Here is a 27,567-nt window from a genome sequence, read left to right as displayed (position 1 = left end):
ACAAATACATGAGATGAATGTAAGTAAATGCAGGTGGGCAGCAGGGGGCATGCGACCATCAAAAGCCATGATGGAGACTTGCTCCTGCTGGCAGGGAGATTCCATTTCTGATAGAGGGTTTGTGACTTTGAGCAGCTCTTGGTCTGCTCAAATAGCAGCACTGTAGAGAATGAGGTGAAATACTGAAAGTGAGAAACGAGTTCTAAAAACAGTTTATTAAGAGGAGGGTTGTTTTTTTTTTTATATTACGGTAAAATTGCATTATTCAAGAATAAGTTACTTGTACAGTACATACAGAAACAATATATAGAAAACCTACTATACAAGAAGAACTCTTCTGTGCAGGTGAAAAGTAGAACTTCCAAATCACTAAAACTCATCCAACAGAACCTGTTGGCTTTAGTCACCCTAGAGGCTGGGTGGGAGGGCGCGCAGTGACTGCTGGTGCAGGCTGTGCCCTGGTGGGAGCCAGCAAGCTCACCTTGAAGTCTGGAATACTGTGTTCAGACACTTGAAGGCTTTATATGCTTGGTCGCGTGACAGCAGTGTTGTGTGGTCCGGAGGTGAAAGAACAAAAAGCCCCTCCATGGCCCCTTCCCAGCGTGCTGGTGCTGCTCCAGCTCACAGGGATTCCCTCTGCTTTGGCTCCACCTGGACCTGGAGCTCTTCCCCAAGGCTTTGCCATCCCACAGTTGTGCTTCAACACCAGTTGGTGGTGGTGTCAGTGTTGGGAACCTGCCCAGGGTGTAGTGTGGCAGAGAGGGATGAGATAACTAAAAATGTTAATTATTGCTCTCTATCATAGGCATTGTCAGAATCAGGTCTCAGCAGTCCTAGCTGGAGAGCAAAGGCAGTGCCCCTTCCCTTAGCATCCTTAGTGCTAAAAGACACGTCCTGGGAGCACCTTTCCTACCCCTGTAATAGAGTACCTGCAGCACTGCGTTAACCTTGCAAGGGGGCACAGCCTGATGAACTCATGTATGTTTTTCTAACCAAATCCAGTGGTTCCCCTTTGAACTACAACAAATCCCTAGCGATAGAAAGGAGGGTTAGGAACACTCTGTGTGGCTGCAATCCCTTTTCCCATCCCTTTGCTGCCTCCGTGGGGGAGCTGGGGTGAGACCCTCTCATCCTTTGGGGAAAAAATCATTCAGATGTGGCTGCCTGGGGCTGCAGCAGATACAAGCAGAGCTTTGCTGAGCAGCTTCTCCCCAAACACAACGATCTGGGGCCATGCACCAAGGAGGTATTGGCCTTTAAAGCCCCAAATTCAGGCAGCCTTGTTCCTGATTTGCTATTTTTTGGTGTGTGGGGAGTACGCTGCTGCCTGCAGCCTTAATGCAGCTCTGGGAATGAAGAGAGCACAGGGGCTGCTTTGTTCCCCTGCAGCCTCCCTGTGTTTGGCAGCCCAGGAGGTGACAATGCACAGTATCGTTTTCTCTGAAATGCTCCAGTTTGGAGTCTGGCTGCCATGGAGCAGGCAATGGGGGTGCTGGAAACAGGAGTTGGGCAAAAAAAGGCTTTGCATGCTCCGGATGCATAAAGTGGAGAATGGGAGCAGAGCAAGAGGTGGGAGACACAAAACTCCATGTGAGTTCTCAAGGGGGATGCAGCCACTTTGTCCTGTCTGCTAACGCATAGTGGTCACTTATCACAGCAGAGCTGTGCTGTGGGCTGTGCATGGCCAGTGGTGCACATGGTGCATTCTCAGACCCTTGCAAAAGCTTTGAGGCTTTGTATTGTTGGCTTTCAAATGAAATCCTAAATTAATGCTCTTGAGGGCTCTGCTTTTAATAGGGAGGAAAATAAGGATTCTCTGCAATGTGAGTTTGAGAGTAATGTTGCATTAGGATCCCTTGGGGTTGAGCTATTAGTATTCCTGTGCGTGGCAAGGGGGATCAGATGGAGTTTGGGGGTCCCTTCCAACACGAAACCATTCTGTGATCCCATAAATGGGAGCTGAGCATGTGCCCTGAATGTGGCAATGGCCCCAGCTCCCTCCTTCCTCCTGATAGAGCGGCCGATCCTCTCTCCAGGCACCAGCAAGTAAATGGGGCCCCATGCTTTGAGGGCACACACATGGAGGCAGGTTAAAGTGCTGCTGTATGGGTATTACAGCTGCAGAAACACTGTATCTTCCTCTCCTAAGGCACGTTGGGTGTGGGGGCTCAGAGGGGCTTTGTGCTCCCTCTGCCCATTACTGCATAGTGTGGAACACTGCCGTCCCCTTACATGTTTTCTTGCTGAAAAAGGGCTGAGCAGGGTGCACAGCTGCATGGCCAAGGAAACTGAAGGGAAGCTGAGTTTTGTGCTGGAAATGCCCCCATTAGTTTGGGGATGCTTTGCTGTCAGTCTCCACAGTAGCTCTCAGCAGTGGCACTGTTAGGGATGGAGCTGTTAGTGTTCACATCTCGGTTAGCATCGCGGTGTGGGCAGCGCTGCTGCAGGATCGGCTGCAACAGGCGAGTTGGGGAAAGAAAAAAGGAGTGAGAAAAGCCAGTTTTTTGCCTTGTCTTTAGAGATAAAACAAATCCTTGTCGAGCAGGAGCGTGGCACAGCCCCATCCCGGCTCGCGGGCAGCGCTTGGTCAAGAATTGTGAATCCACTCCAATGGTGCAGATGCACCACACACCCTCGGCTCCTCCTGGAAGGGGCAGGAGAGCACACACGGTGCCCTCGTGGTGGTTGTGTAAACAGTAACGAGAAAGCTTTGATAATACAAAAAAAAAAAAAATAGATATTTTCTTTTTAAATGGCCCTTTAACAGGCCCAGGAGAGGGAGCACACCCATACTGGAGTGAACAATGACCCCCTTCCTTGCTAAATTACAAAATAACAATCCCTAACCAGAAGGAAGGAAATACATTCTTTTTTCCTCTGTGCCACCCGGAGGGATCTCCGGGATTTCTCCACCAAAAGTGCATCCCAAATGTGCCCATCATCACAGTGGTGTGTACTGGTTGTCCACAGCACGCACGCGGCCCCGACCCGGGGCTTCCACTTCGTAGTCCGAATCGCGGGGCCGTGTGCCATGGGGTGCCCCGTTGGGGTGTGAGCCCTGCGCCAGCTCAGCTGCCGGTGGCACCAGGTGGAAGATGGGCTCTGGAGGGGACTCGGAGGGGGTCAGGTTGAATTCTGGGCTCCAGAAGGGCAGCGGGATGGGGAGAGCAGGGCTGGAGCCGGGAGCTGTGGGCAGAGGGAGAGAGCAGATGCTCGAGGTGGTTCTGTCCCAGCACCCTGCTGCTGGCACTGGAGTGCATCCCACAATGGTTGAGGGTAGATTCTGCTTGCCCAAACTGGGACAGCCAGGAGCTCAGGCAGCACCTTTTGGGACACTGCCCCTATGCTGCTGCTTCCCCCACATGGGCACAGCTGTACCCACTGCCCCAGTGACCATCCTTTAAGGCCAGGACCTTCCCTTTGGGCAAAAACCCTCCCTTAGGGCCAGTACCCTCATCCCTATTCCCCAGGACCCCCAAGCCCCAGAATGTCTATCCCAAGACTGCAGTTCCCTACCTGGTGGCTGGGGGAGGACAACAACATAGCTGGAGAGCCTGACATCGCAGGTGGCCCCACACTCCAGCGGGATGGGATAGCGGTGAAAGTGGTGCAGCATCTCTGTGATGGAGGAGAAACGCAGGTGCTGGACACGACACTGGCCCCGCTCCGTCAGCGACAGCCGCAGGTGCTGCAGGGAGGAGCATAGACCTGTTAGCCTCCTACCAGCTCCCTTGGGGGAGGAGATGATGGGGGACATGGGGATATTTGGGATGGATGGGGGAGGGAACAAATGGCCTTAGCATCACGTGATGCATCTCCAGCCCTGTTCACTGCAGGGCTTTTCCCTCTCCCTAGAATTGGGGATGGGGACACCAGCCCTCTGCAATCATTGGGACAAGGAGGGCATCAGCTGGGGCAGGGGTGAGATTCTTACAGGGGTAACATTTTCCACCCAGCTCAACTCAATCCAGCCCAACTCATCCCAACCCAACGTATCCCATCCCATCTCCCACCTGTACCTTCGCTCTGCCCTGGAAGTTGAAGGTGAGCACATACTCGCCGCGGCGCGTCTCGCTCTGCCGCACCAGGAAGACGCCGTGTCCCTCCAGCCCCCCCAGCTGCACCAGCTGCGCTGCCTTCACACGGGAGATGGGCCCATGGAACCAGGGGCAGGAGGACAGGAATTGCTCCATCTTCGGCCCCGCTGCCTCCGCCGGCCCCCCTGGCATTGCCCCTGCCCAGACACAGGGACACCAGCAAGGGTGAGTGCCCCAGGAAAGTGGGGACCCTGCCCAGACCAATCATCACCCTCATCCCTTCCCCTGTATTTCTGTCCTCCTTGCACCATTTGGGGCTGGATTAACCCAGTGAGGTATGAGAACCCTCCTGGGGATGGTGTCCTCGACACCTCTGCTTTGTTCTCGGTGTCCCCAGGTGCTCACCTTGGCTTGGGGAGTCCGAGCTGGTGGCAGGGCTGGTGGCTGTGGGATCAGGTTGCCGGCCTGACAGGAGCTCAGGGTCACCCACATCTGACCTGCGAGGATGGGAGAAGCTGGGATAAGTGCTGGGCACAGAATGTGAGGACATGCAGACTCAGGCTTGGCACGTGCTTACCCTCTGCATGCACACTGCTGGATCTCGGCCATCCAGGAGCTGAGTTGCTGCTCATCCCCTGCCTCGAACAGCACATCAGTGGCATTGGTGACCTGGGGACACCACAGAGGGACATTAGAGGGAGATGCACATCCCCATCATAACCTCACCCACATGTAGGCACTGCTCAGAGCACAGCACCCCCACCCTACAGGCCTCATCCCCCCAGCATCAAACCACCCTCCAAAGAGGAAGTGAAATTTGGCACAGGAGCATTGGGCAAGCCAAGTGCATCCCAAAAAGGCTGCAAAAGGCCTTGGGGCCGTACCTTGAGGACAAAGGTGTGCAGGTTGTCAGGCAACTCAAGGCGTGTGCACCTCCTCACCTCCTGGATGGCCGAGCAGGCAGCGCGCAGCTTTGGCTTGGAGCCCTGCAGAGAGCAAGTGGCACAGCTTAGAGGGGTCATGGGTTGAGGAAATAATAGCCCTCTGGAAAGGAAATATCCCATATGGCAGGGACACGTCCTGCATGGATGCTGCCCTGAGGTTGGCACGAGCTGTGCTGGGTAATGCATCCCAAGGAGAAACCCAAAAAGTGGTGCCATAATGCAAAGGAAAGGAGGGAGGAGGCATTTCCCAGCGTGTGCCAGGGAGACTGTGCATAGAGACTGAAAGCAGAGCCTGGCTGGTGAGAACACATCCATGGGACATACCCCAGGTGCTGCCCCAGTGCACCCATGGTGCCGTGCTGAGAGCTGCCCACTGCTGCCTGCCTGCTTTCACTCTGACACAGGCACATGACAAAATGCTGACCATGCACTTCCTACAACTCTAATAATACCCCAGCAGCCACTTTCGGTTCCTCTGCTGCCGAGCGGCTGGGGGCTGTGGTGTGGGGCACCCACTCTGGGCTCTGTCAGTGCCTGGATACCACCAGCCCCATACCAGTGTGTGCCGGGCACGCAGCCATGAGACCCAACCCTCTGTGCAATGCTGAACTGCCTCCAGGCTGCACTTTGCAGTGCAGCAGGGACAGGGATGTGGCTTTGCTCTGCACTCACTGCTACAAACCATTGCCATCAATGCATGCCTGCTCCTTCCAGTGCTGGAAATCTTGCTACGTTTGGTTGTGCCTCTTTATTTTGCCTCCCCTTCCCCACCCCCCCCTCCTCGGTCTCCCTCTCAACCAAGGACTCGGTGTACTCTGGGGCCGGAAGCGCAGCGTGAGAGGGAGCAGCCCTTATCAGCTCAGCGCTGCGCCGAAAGAAAGTTCTTAGAAGTCGGCTGCGGCTCCGTGCCCTGCCAAGAGCCACCGCAATCAGTGTCGGAGCCGCACCACGGCCCCATGGCTTTGTCCTCCCAGGGACAACAGTGGCTGCAGTGCAATGCCCAGCACTAGGGGGGATATTGCAGTGCCCATCCTGTGGGGTTGGCACGTCCCCAAGGTCACGGTGCCAACGTGGCACTGGCGTTATCGGCACACGTGTCCTGGTCACCACGCTGCCCGTGCTTTCCTGGAGGGGGAATTCCAGGAAAAGGAATTTCGGCGAAGCCTTGTGCTCAGCTCAGCACGCAGAGCTCGAGGGAGAAGGAAATGATGCTGCCAAGAGATACGGTGCCCCAGCACCACGCTGGCTTCGGAGAAGTGCCTACCGCAGGCACCGCACCTGACCACGAGATGCCCCGTGTGATGGCGGCCCTACCAAGAAGTGCCTTTCTTGGTAACCAGAAGTGCACACTCAACACACTGCATGCTCACGGGCTTTATATGGGCAGAGAGGTGCCGCAGCCTTGTGGAGCTCAGGAAGCTTGAGATGAGATGGGAGCATAGAATGGAGCCATGGAGTCATTAGGATGGGATGGAATGGGATCATGGAATCATTAAGGATGGGATGGGATGAGATCATAGAACACAACCATAGAATCACTAAGAACAGGACAGGATGGGGTGGGATGAGCACTGCAAATGCTGCTGTTCTCGCTCTGATGAATTCACCCCACTGCTCTCCAGAGGATCTGGAGGGCAGATGGGGCATCCCGGTGCCTATGTGAGCACCCCACAGTGTCCCGGGGGACCAGGGGACCATGGCAGCTCCCAGCACCATTAAAATGAGTGCTTGAGTGCAATGTCCTTCCACCTGTGGTCTGCCAAACCCCAACCATGTTCTAAAGTTTAAAAATACTATGTGAGCTGAGGTGGGTCACACTTCTGAGCCCCACTGCTGTGTTGGGGACATTGTGTAAAGTGGCAGGGGGTGACAGCTTTGGAGGCACAGCATTGATGGCTGCAGCACAGCCATGATAGTGGTGGCATGTAGATAACGCAGGTGGCACAGCACTGATGGCAGTGACATGGTGATGGCATGGCAGTGTCATAGCAATGGTGGCAGTGGCACAGTGTTGATGGCAATGGCATGGTAGTGACTGGTAGCATGGCAATGAGCAATGATGGCAATGGTGGCAGTGGCACTGTGATGTCAAGGTGGTGATGGTGGTGGCAGGCGATGACGGCAGTGGCACAGCAATGATGGTGATGGCACAGCAATGACAGCAGTGGTACAGCTCCAGCAGCAGCACCAGGGCCATGTAGAGCAAAAGCAAATCCTTCGAGAGCAGCCCATCCACATGCTGGGGGTTTCCCCACATTGGCTCTTTTGCTTCCACCTTTAGCCATGCCACAGTGTATGGGTGAGGTCTGTCCCTTCTGGTAAGCCGTGGCTCAGCTGTTCCATTACACAGGGGACAAACCTCAGCCAGTGGCAGAACGGCACAGCTCAGCCCCACTGGGGTTCCCGCAGAGCTGAGAAGGGACAGACAGATGGAGGGACAGACGGGGCACTGAGATTTGCAGCAGAGCGGGTGCTGTGTTATGCCAGCCCCAAACCACATCCTGCACCCGCAGCCCCAGGGGAGTTTTCTGAAGTTTCCCAGGGGGACGGTGACACGCAGCCATGGGGGGTGAGGTCCCCATTGTTCCCATGCAGAGCAGCAACCTGAGGACATGCTGGTGGACTCAGGGCATGTGTCACACTCATCCCTGAGGGTCTGCACCAGAAGTGATCCCAGCAGATGTCTTGGGAGCAGGCACCAAGGCTTATCCCAGCACTCATCCTTTGGTTCCAAGGCACTGTCAAGCCCAGTGTTGGCCCTCCAACAGTTGATCCCAGTGAGCTGTGGGGCTGGCATTGCTGCTGATCCCAGTGTTCATCCTTGGCCACTCACATCACAGCAGGTCTTGAGGACACGGTCCTATCCGGGCAGCCCTGTGATGGTTCTGGGGGATTTCTGAGCTTTTCCATTCATCCTTGCCATTTCCCAGCAGCCTTTCTTCCACTGACCGCAGCTTCTCCCTGCCTCTGCTTGGCCCTGACCCACAGCCCCTCCTCTCTTCCTTTAATTCTTCTCCTGCAGCCTCTTCCTCCTCTGCCCTGTTTCCTCCTCCACACTCAGGGCAGGGATTTCCCACACAGGCACCGCTTCCCTCACCCCATTTTGGTGCTGTGTCCCCCTTTCCATGTGCTTATGGCACCCGTGGCTGGGAGAGCCATGTGGCACATGGGGGCCATTCACTCTGAACCCAACTGACAGCAGCGCTGAGCAACTTCATGGATTCTCTGCACTGTGCATGTGCTGTAAATAAAGGGGTTTTCCTGCCTGTTGGACAGAGAAACATGAAAGCTGCTGTGGTGGGGGGAACACAAGACCCCCTCCATCACCTCCTGCTTGCCACCACCCAAAAAAAGCCCCCTCCAATCCCACTGCCCCCACTCAAACAACACCAGAGGGGAAAATATCTGAGACAGAAACCCCAAAGCCTGCAGTGGGGACTGAGCTGTCCCTGAGGGGAGCAGGTTGGGTGGCTACAAGGGGCCCCGTTGTGCCTGCCCGGAGCTCAGCCGCAGGGCACAAAGCACCCTCTGTTCCTGTCTCTGGTGGCTCTGCACTGGAGCAAAGCACTTTGGGGGAGCACAGCCCCCAGCTCTCAGAGCAGCTATTTCTATCACAGGAATAACTGGGGTGCTGGCAGTGCCCCCCAAAAAAGGCATCAGTGCTGCTCAGCCCCATGGGGAGGGCTGCAGGGGGCTGGAAACCCACGTGCTCTCAGGGCTGACTGCCCGTCTTTGTGCATTGATGAAAAGGCCCATAAATAAGGCAGAGGCTGCTTCGCAGGCAGGGCATGAACGAGGAAACGTCCCTCTGAAAGCCCCGTGCGCTGCACGCGCCAGCACGACTGAATGTCTCCCATTCAGCCCCAGCCCCACAGTTCAGGGGGAATCAGGGATGGGGGTGAGGCAGGACGCTCCCAGCTTCAGCCAAATGCAATGCACCGTGTTGGCCAAATCCACAGCCACAGTAGCACTGCTGGACCCCGACCTGGGGATGCTGAGCTCCCCACAATGCACACAGCAGTGCACATCCCTTCCACCAGCCATGAGAAATGGGGATGCAGAGCAGCCACCCTCTGACCTGGCCCCATTCACCCCCAGCAGAGCAGTGCTTTGGAAAAGCAGAGCTATAAACAGGAGAACTTTACGCAGCCGGCGCTTGCCAGCCGCTCCGAGTTTTATTTTCAGCCAAACTCGCTTCCAGCGTGGGCTGCTTTAATAATTTCCTGGCATAAATAAAAGAGCTTGGAAAGTAAACAAGGTGGGGAGGGAGCGGGCGGGAGACACTTGGGCTGAGTCACCCCAAGGGCTGCAGAACCCCTTGCCTGTGGGGGTGTTCACTCTTCATTCACTCCTATGGGCGATGAGCAGGAGCAGAGTTGGGTTTGGCATCATGTGGGATGAGAATGCCAAGAATAGAGAACGCAACTGAACTCCAGGCATAGTTGACCTGTCCACCCTGCTGAGCACTGCTTAATTGTTAGCATGATCACCAGCAAAATGCCATCTCCATGATGCTGGAGCAATGGGGACCAGCATGAAGCAGAGCATCCCCCTCAGCCCCAGGGCTTCTCCAGCCCTGCACAGCTCTCATAAATATTTACCTTCGAAAGAAGCAGCACTCAGCCCCGACACAACCACATCCTGAACCATTAAAAAAAAAAAAAAAAAAAAAAAAGGTGTAAAAAACTAAAGGGAGCTCGAATCAACCAAAAGCACCACCATCTTACATCAGCACATGCTGCACTTGCCAGGACCCCCAGATTGCACACAGGGGAAAGGCAGTGGGTTGGGTTTCCCAGTACCTTTTCTTGAGGTTCTCCACTTATCCCTGCTTTGCTCACTCCTTGGCACGCAGGTGGCCCTTTCCTACCCAACAGCAATACAGCATCCTGCAGGGCAGATGGCCCCATCCCCACAGGCAGAGAGACCACAGCGGCAGGGCAAAACCACCTCAAACCTTCAAGAATTGGGTCTAAAAGAAAGGAACCCTCGGCTCTTCTCTTCAAGCAAACCCAAAAAGCCCCAGGGCAGGGAAAGGGGCAGCTTCACCCTTCCCATGTGAACCAATCAAGCCCTGGCAGGCTCCATCCCAGCAACACGGTTTCCAAAATAAGAAACTCTGCTCTTCAGCAATTAATGCCGGAGCTGCGGTTATGCTGCTAAAAGTGGGTTTCTTTATTTATTTCATTTCCACCCCAACCCCCCCAATGCATGACCAAGGATGGAAAAAGTTGTGGTTAATAAATGACAAATAACCTTTTGTCTCATCACCCCTCCCTGCCGCCTGCCCTCACCCTGAAATACGAGAAAAAAAAGAGGGGAAAAAAACAAAAAAAAGAAAGAAAATAAAAAGTCACCACTGAAATCCCACAAAGCCCAGGATACGCCCAGCACAGCCTTCGAAGAACAGCAGCAAAGGGATGCGCTGACACCTGCTGTCACCAGCAAGGCTGTGGGTGAGAGGGGATGTAGTGCTGGCCCGGGCCAATGGGAGCTGCCTCACTGCCCTGGGGTTGTTTCATTTCCCTATGGCAATGGGGGAGAAAAATTGAACCCAGGGTGGTGGTAGAGCATGAGGTGCTCCCATCTTGGGGACCCCTTGCTTGGGGTTTGCTGCTTGGTGCCCATCTATGTTTGCTGTGGGCAAAGGGGAACAGATGCATGGATCAGTGAGTGGTGTCCCAGCCTTGAACCACAGTGAGAGCTCACTTAGAAGAGTAAATACATTTTAGATTTGAAGCCAGACCTTGTAGCAAGGAATGGGATTTGCTCAAGACCCTGCCTGGAACAGTGGTGCCAATGCAGCTGCCGTGGCCATGCCAATGTTTCTTCCCAAAATGCAGTTACTGCATCCTATCCCATCCCATCTCATCCCACTGGAAACTGCAACGCTGGGACCTTTCCATCCCATCCTGTGGCAATCATGGCACCGGGACATTCCCATCCCACGAGATCAGTGACACTGGGCCATTCTAATCCTACTCATCTCATGGGAACCACGGCACTAGGATGTACCCCATGGCTCTGGGTCTAGAATGGGAGCCCCTGGGCTGAGAGCTGCTGGCTCAGGGGAGCTCAGTTCTCAGAAATGAGCTTCAGGTGAAAGGAAGGGGAAAAGGCACCAGAAAAAAAAAAAAAAAANAAAAAAAAAAAAAAAAAAGAAAGAAAAGAAAAGAAAAAAGGAAAAAAAAAAGAAAAAAAAGAAGAAAAAAAAAAGGAAGTCAGAGCAGTCTCACACCGAGCAAAGATAAAAATACTGAAAACACCACCCCTCCCATGGCTGAGGACGTAAGACTGTGACAGAGGCACCTCCGTCTGCACCGGAAAGAGCCTTCGCAGCTCATCTCGGAGTACAATCTTTTACGGGATGTGATGGATTTCATTAAAATGCCATCAAGAAACCAGCACAAATGAAAATCCCATTTCCCTTCCCCTTCCTGTAAGAACATCTGGTCAACATAAACGGCTCGGGACATTTCCGTTGCAAATCCCAATTTTCACGGGGTTTAGGGCTTGGCCATAAAATATGCGCGTGGGGCTCAGTGCAGATAGGGCGGCCCCAAGCCCAGCAAGCTCCATCCCTTCAGTGGGGCAGGGGACAGCCCAGGGCACAAATGCCCCCTGTGCAGCTTCCAGAGTTACTAGATCCATGAGGATATATGGTATGGTAAAGCAGAAAACCCCAAGTGAGGAGAAACAGTGAGCACAACCCTCATACGAGACATCAGAGAGCCCACAGCTCTCCATGCCTTCATCCCTTCACCATTTGCAGCCACCCAAGCAGCAACCAAGCCCTGTGCAGTGGGACAAAGGTGCTCCGTGTCCCATAAGACCCAAAGGAAAGGGCTGAACCCCAGCCTGGCTCCCACAGCCCTGAGTAAGCGAAAGTGGCGGTCGCTGCCACATGTGACACCGAGCTGCGAAAAGCGAAAGCAGCAGCGGCGTATGGGGACACCGCAGGGATGTCGGCTCCTTCTGCTCCTCCAAGTCGTGGTGCTTTGCTCTGAAGCACCATTTGCTCAGATTTAAATGAGTATTAATTAAAAATATATAATAATAATAATAAAAGTAAAACCAACCCCCACTCGATGAAAAGCCCATCCCGTTCCGGCAGCGTCAGCCTTGCCACGTGCAGGAACTGGCTTTTTATAGATTAAAACACCACAGCAAAACCCCACTGCCACCCAGATCTTGTCAGAATAAAACTGAGCTCTCTGCAGACCTCATGGGGAGGGGATGGAGCTGCTTCTCATTCTCTGTTTCCTTCTGGAGTTTCCCTGGGAGCACCGTGAGGCCCAACCCTACATGAGTCTGAGGTTGGCCATCCTGGTCCCTGGGGATGAGTAGCTCTTCCAGCAAGGCCCCCAGCCCCTATCCCAGGACCAATCCTGTATCCATGCAAGAGGTGGACACTCTGCTTCCAGATGGCAATAATCTGTTCTTATGAGTTGCCATTGGCATGGGATCGTTGAGGTCCCTTCCAACCACTCTACAAACTGCATGCAGTTTGGGCTTCCATCCTCCTTGACATGGTGGTCCCTTGAAAGCCATGGCATTCTGCAAATCACTCAAAGTTTGTGCTCATAGCAACCTTGACATGGAAACAGGGGATTGTTGAGGTGAACTCAACCCAAACCATTCAACAAACTGCTCTACACACCACTACTGACATGGAGACACTGGATGACTGAGGTCCCTCCCAACCCAAGTCATGCTATGATTGATTCTATGGTCCCGGAACAGCATCACTCAGCCAAACCCATCACCCCACACAGACAGCATCTCCTTACCTTTGGTGGGTCGAAGAGCTCCAGCACATACTCCTCACCATCGGGCATCCCTGCCCTGCGCAGCACCAGACGGCAGCGCTGCCAGCGCGTCCCACTGTCCAGTGACGTCTCATCCAGCAGCCCATACCGCAGCGTCCCCTCCTTGCGCACCTCAGGGGGCTGCTCCCGGGACAGCCCCCAGGGCAGGATGCGTTTGCTCAGTCCTGATTTGAGAGCAGCCTCTGCCACTTCACCATCGGCCTCTGTGGGGAGAGCATCCGAGGAGCGGCGGCGGAAGAGGCTGCGCCAGCTGCGGCGGAGTTGGCTGAGTGAAAATGGTCTCCGTGCTGGCCCCGTCAGCTCCTCTGAGCTCCACGACTTGCGCAGCCCTGTGGGGGGCTCAGCCATGGGCTCAGGGCGAGCGGGTGGCTCTGCTTCGCCTTTGGAAGCCACCGTGCCCAGGGAAGGGTTTGCATGCTGGCGTTGTGTGTCCCGGTAATCCCGCGCCGGGCCAGCAGGCAGTATGCGGAGCTGGCTCATGGCAAAGCCCTCCTTCACCTCATTGCAGAAATATTGCTGGAAGAGGTTGGCGAAGCGCATCGAGAAGTTCTCTGCAGCCAGCAGGTCATGGTGCGGGTGCTCGGTGGCAAAGCGCAGGTAGTGTTGCGCCAGCTCCTTGGCGGTGCTGATGGCGTGCAGCTCACAAAACTCATGCCAGCCCCGGGGATACGCTGGCGTGCCGGCCGACAGAGCGTGCCCATTCATTGCCGTGACTCCAGCGAGGCGGCCGTGCTGCAAGACAGAGCACAGCGATGCCATCAGGATGGATCCTTCCCCAACACCTCCCCACTTGGCCACCCTCACTGGCACCAAATCCATTCATCCCCCAGGATGCACTGCATTCAGCTCGGCAAGAAACCACAATGGCTCACAACCCACAGCCCAGCAGAGCACCATACGTCCCAGATGCCAGCCCCATCTCCCTTGCTTTCCGTGCCTCAGTTTCCCTGCCTGCACAGCGTCTGCGTGGCTTCCTGCCCGCACAGCTGCTGGCGGCTCCCACAGGACGTGCGGCCCGGCTGTATCCGCTTTCATTCTGCCAAGGGCTTAACAGCGCTGATGGGTTTCCCTCCTGGGAACTATTTCAGCTGAGCTGATAAAACTGCTGGGGGAGGGACAGGAGGGGAGGAAACCAAACAAATTGCTGCAGCAATCCAGGGAGGGAGCTGCTTCGTGCAGCAGATTCAGAGTTGTGGCCACGCTGACAGCACAGGAATGAGTGGATCATCCCCATGGGGACAGTCCGATGGGGCAAAGAGGAGAGTTTGTCTGTCCATCCATCCACCCACCCACAGTGCCCACTCGATGTCCTCGCCACGTCCCACAGCACTGCATGGAGCAATACAGCTGCTCCTCGCTCCATGCTCAAAGCATTCTTTCAACAAATGCAAATCCACTTCCAACGTCAGTTGGGTCTCCAACTGGACACAACACACAGATAGTCACAAAGAATCCTAAAACCAACCCGCTCCCCTGTTTGGGGGTACCTTCCATGGCTGCATTTGGACACTGTGGATACCCCAGGGCTCTCCATGCAGATATAACCAACATGGCCATCGATCTGATGGCCCCAGGGACCCTTCTGGGCCCCGATGTGGCCCCACTGAGCCCTGCAGCTCCCCACAGCCGGCGTGGCCCCACTGTTCCCCCCGTACCTTGTGCTTGCACGCGGCATTTATCGGGACTGTGCATTCTGCTCAGGCAGGAAACATCCTCCAGCCCGCCCGTATCCTGCCGCACCGTGCACCACCGCCTCCCCACAGCTGCTAGAAGGGGAGGAAAAGTGGCTGCATTCCTTTAGGGTGGGGAATAATAATAACAGTAGTAATAAATATATTAAAAAAAAAGTAGAAGCACAAAGGAAGCGAGCAAGGAGATTTGGAGAGCGGCAGAGCAGCAGATCAGCTTTGCAGACAGGGCGGCGATAACGCTGGGAACGACAGCCTCTATCTCTGCCCACCCGCCGGCCTTCCGAGTACGTGCCGTGCAGTTTCTGGGCGATGGGAGATGTTATCAGCCCCACGGCCCGGCTGAGCCCCACAGCGGGCCCCGCACACAGCCGTCTATCAGCACCGCCAGCCTGCCCATGACTCAGCACCCTACTGCTGTGCTGACGCTTCCGCCGGCACCCAGGGATCGCCAGCACACGCAGAGTCTGCAGGGACAGTGCCATGATGCACGCGGATGGATTTGGAGCTTTGGAAGAGGTTGGATTTGGGGATGCTGGGATTTATCTTGTGGCATATGGTGGGAAAGGAGCGTGAGGTCACAACGCGTGTTTTCCAGCTGGGATGAGGATGGGAATGCAGCCCCAGTGCTTATGGCATCGCCTTTGCCCCCAGCGCACCGGGATGGAGTAATAGGGATGCTCCACTTGGATCCAACTCAAAGGGATTTTGGCATCGCATTCTGCAGGTCACCACCGAGCCAAAGCAATCACCATGATGGCACACTGCATCCATTTACACCCAATGGAGAATCCCCCCCACCCCCAGGCATGGCCCTGCTCATTGGGATTCACAGCTCTTATCTGGAGGCAGTGTAGAAGTGCTGCTTTGGGGCTTCTTCGGGGTTCATTTGGGGTGTGGGGCTGGGAGCAGCCATCTCTTCGAGAACAGGGGGATGAGACAGGATGGAACACAACAGGATGCAACAGGACTGGATGGGATGAGATGGATGGGATGACACCAATCGGCCGCACTTTGATGCGGGCGGCAGCAACAAGCCCCAGCCTGCATCAGGATCCGGCCCTGCAGCTGCACCGCCTCCAGCACTCCCAGGAGATCTCATTAAAGTGCTCCCACTGACCCTATTGCCCAACCCGCAGAGCAGCACTCCAGCCCCCGGGTTTTGGGAGCAAAAGCATCCATCTGAAAACGAAAGCAGCCCCAGCCTCCAGCCAGCAGTGGAAATGGGATTTGTGCACAGAAACGGCTGTAACCAGAGCAGAAGAAAAGCTGTGCACTTTTAGCTTCTCTTTTAGGATGCCCTACAAGTGATTTTCCGGAGGGGCCGGGGAACGCCCCGCAGCTCCCCGCTTCTTCGACTCACACAAACACAGCGTTCCCACAATGCTGCGAGCGGAACATTGTTCCTTCCCAGGATGTTCTCCATGAAAAGAGCTATTCTGAGCCAGGCAGCAGCCGCCGCTCTTGGCACAGCCCTGCAGCCCAGAGCAGGGCGATGAACGGCACTTTTCAGTGCTGCTGCATCCAGCTGGGGGGGCTCAGAGGATGGTGGGGGTTGGACAGCTCTGTGGGCATCCCAATAGCATGGCTCAGTCCCTTTGCAATCAGTTCCCATAGGACCAGGTTCCTCTGCATCTCATTGCTATGGGGTTGGGGCAGTAGGAACTGACAGCTGGATGTGATCCCTGGAGAGGAATATGGCTGAGTGCAGCTCTGAGCACTGAGATTTGATGTTTTGCAGCCTGGGGAGGTGGAGAAGGGGGACAGTTCTATGTCACCCTATGGAGACAGATGCCTGCTCTGAGCTGACCCACGACGCCATGCACTCTTTGCCCTGGGCATGGCTGTGCTAAACAGCCTTGGTGCTGTGCTCATGGCAAACCCACGCTGTTTTATGGCTGCCTTTCACATGCAGCCGAGCCTCCGCTCCCTCCTGGCCTTTGCACCCCATGGCTGCATCCCTGCTGTCCCAGCACCCATGGCACACTGCTGCCACCCCCCTGCTGTGGACACAGCCCTGTGGGATGATCCCCTCTGTTCCCAAGCTGGTTTTCCTTTCGTTCCACTTTCTAGGGACGCACGCACGTGTGCTGCTAATGTGCCCATCAGCACAACAAAAGCCATCCTACTACAGGCTGCCTCCGCCCTTCAACCAATTCTGCAGCACTGCAGCCATGGGTTCAGCCCCACGACCACCCCCCGCTGCAGAAGGGATGGGGCTCAACCCCTGTGTCCCACAGCTGTGTGGGGCAGGATGGGGCCCTTCCTCCTTTCGAGCCGCACACCGCAGCCCCGCCAGCAACTCTTGCACTTTCACTTTGTGCCTCCGGCTGGGATTTGTCCAAACGCCATTGCTTTGCCCCAATCCCTCCCCTGGGGAGGCTGCATGGCTGGGGGGTGGACATATACGAGTTTTGTTCTCTGAGCCTCTCAAAAGTACACAGCCCAGAGCAAAACACAGTGAAACCAACACGGATCTTCCCAGAGACTGTAAATACATAACGGTGAAGGAAGGGGGTAGAAAAAGTAACAGAGCAGTACTGGGAGTGGGGCGAAATGTCCTCCATGCATCAAAATGAGCTGAAGTCAGAGGAGCGGAGCTGGTCCCGGCCCCGCAGCCCCACAGCACGCGGGACATGGCCGGGTTCCAGCGCAGCACCGCTTCCTCCAGCTGCTTTCACTACCAAAAGCGCAGCAGCCCCAAAAGTCCCCGCAAGCCCAGCACATCTTGAATCCATTTGCAGCAACAATGTCGAAATCGCAGCTCGACAGCTCGCTCCGGTTTCCTTGACAGTAAATCCCAGCGGCGGCCGCATTATTCCCAGTGCCGGAGCCAACGGGTCAGGGCTCTGTGCGGTGACCCCAACTGGCGCAGCGGGGCTGACACGAGGGCGCTGGCACTGCACTGCTTGCGGTGTGTCGGCCTCGTGCTCCGGGGCCCCGCGTGTGCCAAACCACACAGCGCTGCGAGCCAGCAAAGTGCACGGGGCAGAGGGGCAGCGCGGTGGGCAGGGGGCACCCCTAATTGTGGGGCAGCATCACCTCCTTTGGGGTCTTGCACCCTCCCTAAGGAGCCATCAGACCTTTGAGTTCTGAGCCCTCTGTAAGGCTCATCGCCATCCCTTTGGGGTCCTGACCCTAAAGGATCACACCGACGGTGGAGGACTGGGAGCACAGTGCTCAGGCTAGGGGTGCTAGGACCCCTCCAAAGAGAACAGCGAACACAGAAGAGGAAGCGTCCAGGGGGATAAGGGGTGCTGGGACCCTCGGTGATAAGAACAGGAGGTGCCCAGAGGTTATGGGGTGCTGGGATACGGAGCACGCACTGCAAACAGGAAGAGTTCTTCGAGAAAAGGGACCGAAGATAAGGCCGGGGGTGCGGGGAGGGCTCGGGGGGACCCCGCTCCGGACTGGGGCACAGTAAAGAAACGGCAGCCCCGCGCTCCCCTCCACTTTAACCTTTCGCACTCGCTTCCCGGTGCCACCCGCCCCGTCCCGGCCCCGCTCCGCAGTTACCTGCACCAGAAAGCGCCCGGGGGCCGCTCGCCCATGGTGGCACGGCACGGCACGGCACGGCTCGGCTCAGGCAGGAAACCGATGCGAACTGCTCCGCATTTCCGCCGTGCGAAGGAACCGCGGGGCGCGGACCCCGGCCCCGGGGCGTTATGTAAAAGCGGCGCCGCGCGGCGGATCGAGGGTGGAGGCTGCGCGGGGGCGGAGCGGGAGCAGCACCCGCAGCTCGGCCGGGAGCTCCGCCGGGGCCCCGCCGCCCCGCAGCGGCCGTTCCGCGGGTGCGCAGCGCTCCGCGCCCCTCCCGGCATCTGATGGCGCAAACTGCGCGCGTTGGGTGTTCGGGATTCGGGGCGGTTTTGTAGGGGGTGAGCGGGGTTCTGCAACGTGGGGTCGTTCGGGGGTCTGAGAAATGGGAGCTGTGCGGCGGTGGGTGGGTGGGACGCTGTCCCGGAGCCCATTTCCCAGCGGTTCCCTCTGCCTTTCGGCCAAGGAAGTCGGCAAACGGCGCAACAAGGCACGCAGGGCTGCAGCCGTTCCCAACGCGGGGACAAATGGCCCTCGGGTCCCTCAGCCCGATGGGCTTCAATGGATGCACACAGTTGCCAAGTTGACCATCCCGGTGCCATCCCAGTGCCGCCCCACGGCTGCCCTGGTGCCATCCCAGTGCCAGCCAGGTGTCAGCTCAGTGCCATCCTGGTGTGCCATGCCAGCACCGCCCCGGTGCCACCCTGTCCCACAGGGGAAGGGACACCGTGGCAGGTCTGTGTCCCTGCAGGCCGTGGGATCTGCAAAGACAACGAACTTCCACTGCACCTTTTTTCCAAGAGAGGGACTGCTCTGTGGTCTGTGCCGTGTGTCGGTCCCATTGCCACCCACCTGTGTCACCATCCGATGTGGGACGAGGTCTTACCTTGAGAGCTGCTTTGCAGTTCCCCCCAGCTGGTGCATAATGAAACTCCTGGCTCTGAGCACAGCCCCGTGCTGCCCTTCTTCCCGGGCAGCCGTCCCAGCTGTGCTTTTCCTGGTGACCTTCAGCTATTTCACCAGCACCCTCCGCACGTTCTCAGCCCCTGCAGCCTGAGATTTCTCTTTTGTTTTGCTTCCTGTACGGATTTTTTTGCGCTCCCTGACTACCGATTCAGTGCACTGACTTCTGCTTTTTCTGTTTGTTTGCTCACCCGCACCCGTGGCCGCTTCCCTTCTGCTGTGTGCTGGGCTCAGCCCATAACTCTTGCAGCTTTCCCCCCAGTAAAAGGCTGCAGCAGCTCCAACCACCCGTCCTTTTCTCTTTAACTCTCTCATTTGTATTCTAGATGTGCCCGGTGCTTTGAGAATGGCACAGCTGCATTTCTCAGGGCTGGGGCACATGGTGACCTCTGCAGGGTGAGAAACAGGTCCTCACACTGCCTGAATTTGGGGAATTAGTGTGATGAAGGTCAGATTTCAGGTTGGGTTTTGCCTATTCCTTCAGAAAGCAGAGTGGGCAGGGGGATGGGTGGTGGTGTTCGTGGTGATGGTGGTGAGCGTCATGGTTGTGACTGTAGTGATGGGGATGGAGAAGATGGTGAGGGTGACAATGGTGATGGGAATGATGGTTGTGATGGCAGTAGTGGTGGTGACAGATGGAAGTGAGGAAGATGGTGATGCTGACAATAGTGGAGCTGCCCTGCAGCCCCCTCGAGTGCTGCCTGCTGTAGCCCCATAGCAGCCCCGTAGCTCCTCAGCCCCATAGCCCCACAGCAGCCCCGCAGGCGGACTCCCGGCGCCCCCTCCCGGCAGCCCCGCACAGCACCGGGCCCCCCCTGCCCCCCGGAGCACCCCCCTCTCCCCGCAGTGACTCAGAGCTCCCGGCTCAGCGCGCTCCCTGTGGCAGTCACTGATCACGGGAGCAGGGACCGAGGTGGTGTCCCAAAGGGCCCCCAGCGGCCCCTCGTCCCCTCTCAACCCCTTTTCCTCTGCGTTTTCCCAACTTCCAGATCGCCCCGTAGGATCTGGATGGGGAAACTGAGGCACGGGATCGGATCCCTTTGCAGGGAGGATGCCGCAAGGACAAAGGGGCAATGTCACGGGGCTGCCCAGAAGAGGAAGTGTTGGAGTGTGCGGCAAAACGCGGCAGTCCCGAGGGAGACCCAACAGGAAGCAAAACTCACGGGGAATTTGGCCGTTGGGTTTTGAGGAATTGGAACGATTCTCCAAAAGAGAGGGGAGGAACAGCCCCACCACTAATGCTAAGGAGGCTGCAGGGAGCAGCCGGGTCTCTTCACAACCCCCCTCCACTCTAATAAAGCTCTGCTTCCTCCCCATGGCTCTCCATGCTCCAGATGTGGCTGTGCCAATGGGCACTGCGTGGCCAGGCTGGGCTGTAAGCGCTGCAGGGCCGTGGGCAGAATCCCCCTGCAAAAGGGGGAATATAAAACCTGTGTGGTTTTAGTGCTGCTTCAATCCCTTTTCGTAGACTGAAAGAGAAAGTCCACAGGTGACAGATGAACCCTTCGGTGAACTGAAAACCTCTGTCCCTACAGCGGCGGTTGCCTGCAGTGGGATTTCTTGGCTCTCTTGCAAAATAAAACCCAACAGTGCTTCTACTGAAATGTGCTCATTGCTGAGCAGGGGAACAAAGAATCTGGAGGAAATGGAGAGCGAGTGAAAAATGTTGTGCAGCTGTGGTGAGCGCTGAGCTCTTGCCTTTCTCACCCATCCGTGCATCCATAAGAATCATAGAACTGTTTGAGTTGGAAAGAACCCCCAAAGCCATCTGTTCCCACTGCCTGCAGTGCTCAGGGACACCCACAGCTCCGTCAGTGCTCACAGCCCCATCCCCTGACTGTGGGTGTCTGCAGGGATGGGGCACCTCCACCTCTCTGTGCACCCTGTGCCAGGGCAGAGGGACAGGAGCACCTCCCCCACCAGCTGCCCACACTGCTTTGGTTGCAGCCCAGAATATGGTTGGCTTTAGGGCTGTGAGGAAACACTGCTGGCTCACATCCAGTTGCAATCCACCAATACCCACAAGTTCACTTGGATAAGGGCTGTGCACAGTCCTTTCATAGAATCACAAGGTTGGAAAGGACCTACAAGATCACCTAGTCCAACCGTCCTCCCTTTACCATTCCTACAGAAAGCCACTAAGCCATATCTCCTAGCTCCCTACCCAAATACTGAAAGCTTGTACAACGATCCCCCAGCTTGTACTGATTGCAGGGGTTGCCACGACCCAGGTGCAGCCCTTGCAATTGGATTTGTTCGACTTGATGAGGTTCACCTGGGCCCGCTACTCAGCCTATATAGGTACCTCTGTACTCATCCATCCATCCAGTTGGGATTACTGGGTCGGACTGGGCCGGGCTCTGCGAGGGGCGGCGGCAGAAGCAGCACAAACGTGCGGGGAGGAGCCGGGTGGCAGCGCCCCGCCCGAGGGGCGGCCCGATCCACGCCGAGGTGCTGGAAACCGAGGACAAAAGGTGCCCGGGGGATGGGAGCGGGGCCGTCCCCGAGCGGGTCCGGTGTGGGATTGGAGTGGGGCCGAGGCGTAGCGGGACCGCGCGGTGCTGGGGAGTGGCGGTGGGGTTCGGTCGGGGCGGTCCCGCTGAGGACTGGAGCGTTCTCCCCCGTGTGCAAATGTTCCCTCCCCCAAAAGGCTTTAAGATCCCGATTGGTGTCCCCGAACCGGGAGCCCTCTCCTGGCTCCTTTCATCCTGCGATGTGGCTCAGTAGGAAAGTAATGGTCATCCTCGCACGTGTCCGTCTTGTGCTGGGCACGCAGTGGTGACGCGCTGAAATTCGTCATTTTGGGGCAGAGCGAGTGGGGACAGCGGGGTGCCAGCCCTGTGCCAGCAGCCGACCCTGCTTCCAGCGCTTCCGTGTCCCCCAAGGTCGCCCACGGCTGGAGCCCAGAGATAGAGCAGAGCCGTGCCTCGCAGCCCAGGTGGGTGGAAGGAACGGGACGGTGAGGGCACCGTGTGGGGACACAAGGAGGGGGGTGGCCTGGCCCTTTGTGGTGCTGCCCATGAGGGTCCCATGAGCCAGACCTGCACGTGGGCTGGGCTGCAGGGAGGAGCGTGGCCACGAGGCCACCTGTGCTGGATGAGGTGGGACAGTGGTGTGTATGGGGGGGAGGCACCAGCCCCAAGTGGGGCTCTCTATGGGGAAACACCACCTGGGGTGCAAAGTCAAACCCAACCTGCAGCACTATGTTGTGCCGGGGTGAGCGCGCCTGCGGTGTTTGCTCTCCATTTCCATTTCCTGGGTGCCACCAGGAACAAGGAGCTGGCGGGTGGCTGCAGCACTGCACACACCCTGCCTGCGCCCTCTCCCTGCAGCCATGAAGCTGAACGAGCGCAGTTTGGTGTTCTATGCCACCTGTGACTCCCCGGCTGACAACGCTGGATTCCTCTACAAGCGCGGTGAGCGGCACACGGCGTATCACCGCCGCTGGTTCGTGCTCAAGGGCAACATGCTCTTCTACTTCGAGGAGCGCGACAGCCGGGAGCCCGTGGGGCTGGTGGTGCTGGAGGGCTGCACTGTGGAGCTCTGCGACTCAGCTGAGGAATTTGCCTTTGCCATCCGCTTCAGTGGCACCAAATCACGCACCTACGTGCTGGCAGCTGACAGCCAGGCGGCCATGGAGGCGTGGGTGAAGGCACTGTCACGGGCCAGCTTTGACTACATGCGGCTGGTGGTGCGGGAGCTGGAGAAGCAGCTGGAGGAGATGCGGTGGGGCTGCCGGCACAACCCAGCCTGCTGCAAGGCACGGCCTTTACGGATGGAGCACTCCCTGCCAGCTCTGCCTGCGGTTCTGCCAAAGGAGAATGGCTGTGCAGTATGGAACAATGCGCCTGGCGTGGACCGGTTGTGTGATGGTTGTGATGATGACACCAACCCACGGCCACCACCGCTGCCTCCGCGCCGGCGAGCATCCAGCGGTGACACCGGGACGGCTGAGATCTCGGCGTTCTGCCGTCTGCACGAGCGGTACGGGAGGGAGGTGGCCCAGCTGCGGCAGGACTGGCAGCACCGGCAGTGCCAGCACCGGCCCTGAGAGGCCCTGAGGGCATGGAGTGTCTTCAGTGCAATTTCAGTCCCCTTTATAGAACTCACAGCTCCTGGGAGCAAGTGCTGAGCTGGGTGCTCTGGGACCTCCAGATGCAAGGATTCTGCGGAGGGTTTGGACAGGTGTTGTACTGCCAGAGAGCAGGAACTGCCTTCCCCTCCCTAAGGCCAGCTGAGCCCCACGGCATCCCTCTGCTCCAGCAGGATGTGGTTTGTAGAACAAGCACACGAGCACTTCCCTAGCAGCACAGTGCCAAGCACAACAGCCACTGTGGCTTCATGTTTGCGTGCTGCTGGCACCCAGCAGGATCCTGGTCCTTCAATTCACTCTGCAGTGGAGTTGCTTGCACCCAGCCACATCCTCCAGGGCTCCAGGACAGATATTTTAGGGCTAGTGTCACAAAGGGGAAGTGTCACAGCGATGAACAGGAATGTGTGTGTCAGCAGCGGGGGGAGCAGAGTGATTCATGTGCGCAAGCAGAGCATGGCTACCATTGGAGCCTTAGGGTCTCATGCAGGCATTTCTCTTGTTCGTATCCATTCTGCTGGCCCAAGGACTCTGTGACATCCCAGCTGGTGCAGTGACTGCTGTTGTTAGACATCCCACCAGCTCCACCAGCTCCTCCTTCACTAAAGCTGTTGAATCCCTCCCCTCCTGGGTTTGCTCCTTAGATCTGGGAGTGAGAGGCACCCTGGGTTGGGCCAAGTAGCCCCATCTCCATTTGACTTCTCAGAACTCTGGCTCAAGTTCTTTTTCTGAAATAAATATTGCTTCAGGAATTCCCTCATGGCCTCCTTATCGTTTGCACATTCGACTCATTTATGAAAGAAGGTCCTGAAGGATGAGGTCGGGAATGGAGTTGTGGCTGGGCATGGGATGGGAGTTGGGGATAGAATGGGATGGTGTCACTCATGGGCCTTCAGGACATCATGTTGGTCTCAAGTAGGGATGGCATAGCAATTGCTTTTGGAGGGACAGAAATCTCACATCAGAGTCCTGAGGGCCTCAGATCTGTGTGGTTGTGCCGTGGAAGCTGAACTGGTAAGGACAGGGATGAAGTAATGAGCTGTTCCCCACTGCTATCCACACATACATGAATGACTGCAGCATTGCTAAGAGTGGGAGTGTCGTCATATGGAAGTCAGATTGTCTGCAAACAAGCTGCAGAGTTTATTTTTTTTCCCCGACAATCTGAGCTCCAACAGCCAAATGTTTCCATTAGCTCCCATCCTCATTAAAGCGCCCTGCTAAAATCCAACTCATGGGCAGCATCCTGTGGTGCCCCCTGTCTCCCCAGACTTTTGCCAAGGCTGTGTTTCACTGAGCCAGGACAAAATACCCATCCCTTCACTGGGGCTGGTGTTACACAGGGATGGGGACCCTGCTGTCACATAGGTGGCACTGCCATCCTGCATGGCATTCTGGCTCACAGAGGGCAGCTGAGGTGACGTCCCCCTGCATCCAGATGGAGAATGCAGCCGCTGTGGTTTCCATGGCAGCTGGCTGAGCTTTTCAAGGTGTTCAGATATTCATTAAAAATAAATCCTTCCCAATGTGTTAGTCGACAAACAAGCTTAAACAGATACGCAACATGTGGATTTATTAATTCATCACATGCCAAACCTCCCCACCTTGTGGTAGTAGCTACAAAATCACAGGGGGATGCTGAGCTCTGTAAGGTCAGGTGGCTCCCAATGGAAGCCAAAGTGGACACAGACTGGAACCAAGTACCAGGGACACATGCTGCCATGGGGCAAGACTGCACCTCAAGCTGAACCAACCCCACAGACATCCCCTTTTTCCCCATGGAGTGATATTGATGTCTGCAAGAGCCCCAAAAACCAATGCAAGGGGTGAAACTCAGTGGGAGACACCACCGCACGTCTCAGGTCCTGCAAAGAAACACACCATGACGCCAAGAGTCTTATCCAACTTCTGTATTTAGTGGCTCTTTACAGAACTTGTTCCTTCCAAAATTGTTAACAAAGTTCATCGATCTCATAGAAACTTTTGAAGTACAGTACATGAGCCTATAACAAAATGTGATCAGGATGTCCCACTAGCTTTTAGTACAACAGGATTTCCATGTTCCAGAGTCTACCCTAAGTGCTTCATCAAATCCCGTTCCACTAAAGCTAACACAAGCACACTACGGAGAACAGTCGGCAATGGGTACGCCTCGGCCTTCAGCAGCACGGTGGCATCAGGGTGACCTCAGGGAGCTCGCGCCGGTGCAAAGCTGAGCTTGCTTTTGGAATTGCTCCCTGACTACCACCAGAGTATAAAAATACCTTCTATTCTGATAAAAAATGTCTACAGTGGAAAACAAGTCAATGCATAGCCTCAGAGCTGGCATCGAGCTCTCCCCCACGGCCCCATAGTGCCTCTCATCAGGTGACAGATGGCAGAGGGGATGGCCGGAGCACAGTACACCACGTTCTTGGTGCTTGCAAAATGCATTGAGAAACGGGATGGACAGGAAACAGTATAGAACAACCCACCCTCCTCTTCTAAAGGCATTTTGTTAGTTGGGGCAGTGAGATGGGAGCACCCATGCGCTTAGATGCGATCTTAGTGTTGGAGTGCCATAGCAGCACTGCTGTGGCTTTGCACTAGGTCAGTTGCAAGGCAACACTGCTTTGCCCAACTCAGCCCCAAGCAGGAGCATGGCTTGACACTCCTCCAGGCTTGTCCCAGCTCACTGAGACATAGCCACTGCTTTGGGACATGGCCATGACAATAGGATGCGATCATGGCAAGGAGACAAGGCCATGACAATGGGATGTGGCTGCAGAAACAGGACATGGCCATGGCAAGGGGATGCTCCCCCTGCCCACATCCCAAAGCCTCCAAACTAAAAAAGTGCTTCAGCCCCCAAAGCTGGACATGGTGTAGGGAGAACCCCAAGCAGGGCATGTCCTGGCTTTTGTAGTCCCTAGGCACCAGTGATTTCATTTTCCATATGACAGTAGAGCATGGGGACCCCGAATGCTATCCCAAGCCAGCTGGAGCTGCTCCAGGTGTCAAACCCAGGTGCCTCTTCCCATCACCACCACAATCAGAGACAGTTTGCTTCACTTGGGTCTGTTTTGCCTTTTTCCTCTCTTTTCTGAGTGCTGTTATTGCTCAGGGCCAGCACCAGCTACTGACTTGAGGGAGCGCGAGGGACCGCATTTGCACCATGCTAAGTCTTGTTCCAGAAGGCTATTGCAGACATTTCTACAACATATACAACTGCACGTGACATTCTGTGTTACAAAGGTTTCAAAAACATACCACCAGAACTAAATACATACTCGATGGCGTCAAGGTTTCTGATTTAGAGTCTTCATGGACTATAACACAGTCTCTGGATGGGGCAGAAGCGATGCAGTGTCTTACAGACAGATGTGGAAAACTGCTATGCAAAAGTTTATCAAATTTGGTCAGTCTCATAGTGCTTCTTGATGGCTTTGCTCAGTAAGTCTTTTCTGTGGGTTGGTTTTTTTTCTGTTTTCTTTGTTTGTTTTTAATCTCATCCAGTGGCAAACTACAAGACTTCAGTGTACATTTAATGACACAACTGCTACATCATCTTGATTTTATAGCTATCTTTAATATCAAAGCAGCTTAAGCTGTTAATAAATTCCAAAGTATCCTTTTATTAAAATATCTAAAAGAGGTCTATAAATATTTTTTTTCTTTTTCTTTTCTAAAATCGTTCCCAGTTTTTCACATTGAAAACAAAGCTGGGGCGGCTTCGTGGACACCATTGCAGGTCCCACCTCTCGGTGCACGCTGAGTTTAACAAAATATAGAGAGATGTGTGTGTCTGGAAGGCAGCTCAGAACTCCCACTCGAGGACCTCCTCGCGGTTGGCAGCTCGCTCCAGGCGGTGAATGATGTTGTTGAGGTTGGCCATCTTCTCATGACGTCGCTGGACGCTGGTGCTGAGCCGGGGACATGGGGCTGGAGGCAGTGCTGGCGAGACTGGCCCAGCAGAAGATGGCCCTGGTGAGGCTGAACCAGCAAGGCCAGGCGAGGAGGCAGCGGAAGGCGAGCTGGGGGACACCTCCAGGCTACAGCGGGATGAGTTGGCTGATGACTGCGAGCCACCAGGGTCGGGATGCAGTGGTGGTGGTGGTGGTGGAGGACCTCCAGAGGCCCTGGCTCGGCCTCCCCGCCGTGGGAGGCTGCCAGTGCTGGGGGAAGCAGCATGGGGGGCTCCTCCTCGCTCCTCTTGTGGGGGTCCAGTGCTTTCTGCTGTCCCGACCGGGCTATGCGAGTCCCGCCGGTGGCTCCAGCTGCCCACCTCCCCCTGCTCCTCTTTCACCTTCACCTCAACAGTGCAAGAGTGCTCGCCCCCACTGAAAAGGGGTTTTCGGTCCTCGGCATCCGAGTCAGGGCTGTGTGGGGCCCTGGGCCTTGGGCCAGCTGCCCCACTACTCTGCTCTGGGTCCGTGTCATTGTCTTGCGTGCCCTCCACCAGCATCTCCCGGCGCATCCGTGACCTGTGGGGCACAAACA

The 27,567-nt window shown here is 56.0% G+C and overlaps 3 protein-coding genes across 15 annotated transcripts in view; 1 reads left to right on the top strand and 2 right to left on the bottom strand.

The window, feature by feature from the left end:
* Nucleotides 1-189: 189 nt before the first annotated feature.
* Nucleotides 190-18,484, bottom strand: SH2B3 (SH2B adaptor protein 3). Its single transcript, XM_015877779.2, is given in 9 exon segments — nucleotides 190-3,186; nucleotides 3,517-3,688; nucleotides 4,020-4,234; nucleotides 4,443-4,534; nucleotides 4,615-4,706; nucleotides 4,922-5,023; nucleotides 12,772-13,542; nucleotides 18,015-18,080; nucleotides 18,083-18,484. Coding segments are annotated over 9 exon segments (2,142 nt in total). The 5' UTR covers nucleotides 18,470-18,484; the 3' UTR covers nucleotides 190-2,941.
* Nucleotides 18,485-20,808: 2,324 nt separating this feature from the next.
* PHETA1 (PH domain containing endocytic trafficking adaptor 1) lies at nucleotides 20,809-23,845 on the top strand. 4 transcript variants are annotated; one of them, XM_015878409.2, is made up of 3 exons: nucleotides 20,809-21,472; nucleotides 21,809-21,936; nucleotides 22,331-23,845. In XM_015878409.2, the coding sequence occupies exon 3, from the start codon at nucleotides 22,333-22,335 to the stop codon at nucleotides 23,047-23,049; it is 717 nt and encodes a 238-aa protein (XP_015733895.1). In that variant the 5' UTR covers nucleotides 20,809-21,472; nucleotides 21,809-21,936; nucleotides 22,331-22,332; the 3' UTR covers nucleotides 23,050-23,845. The 4 variants fall into 4 exon arrangements, with proteins under 4 accessions (XP_015733895.1, XP_032303735.1, XP_032303734.1 ...); XM_032447844.1 differs by having other exon boundaries at nucleotides 21,775-21,936; XM_032447843.1 differs by having other exon boundaries at nucleotides 21,649-21,936.
* A 1,138-nt stretch (nucleotides 23,846-24,983) lies between these two features.
* Nucleotides 24,984-27,567, bottom strand: part of CUX2 (cut like homeobox 2) — a 52,650-nt gene continuing 50,066 nt past the window's right edge. For all 10 annotated transcript variants that reach the window (XM_032447834.1, XM_032447835.1, XM_032447838.1 and 7 more), the window contains one exon: nucleotides 24,984-27,551. In XM_032447834.1, the coding sequence (XP_032303725.1) occupies nucleotides 26,885-27,551 (667 nt within the window). In that variant the 3' untranslated portion in view covers nucleotides 24,984-26,884. The remainder of the gene's footprint in view (nucleotides 27,552-27,567) is intronic.

Source organism: Coturnix japonica, chromosome 15 (genome assembly GCF_001577835.2).
Source record: "Coturnix japonica isolate 7356 chromosome 15, Coturnix japonica 2.1, whole genome shotgun sequence".
NCBI lineage: Eukaryota > Metazoa > Chordata > Aves > Galliformes > Phasianidae > Coturnix > Coturnix japonica.
Note: the sequence above shows the minus strand (reverse complement) of the source record. Positions and strands in the feature narration are given on the sequence as shown.

What these genes read in the sequence shown, in the direction of transcription:
- PHETA1 (XM_015878409.2), top strand. Translation starts at nt 22,333, where the DNA reads ATGAAGCTGAACGAGCGCAGTTTGGTGTTCTATGCCACCTGTGACTCC.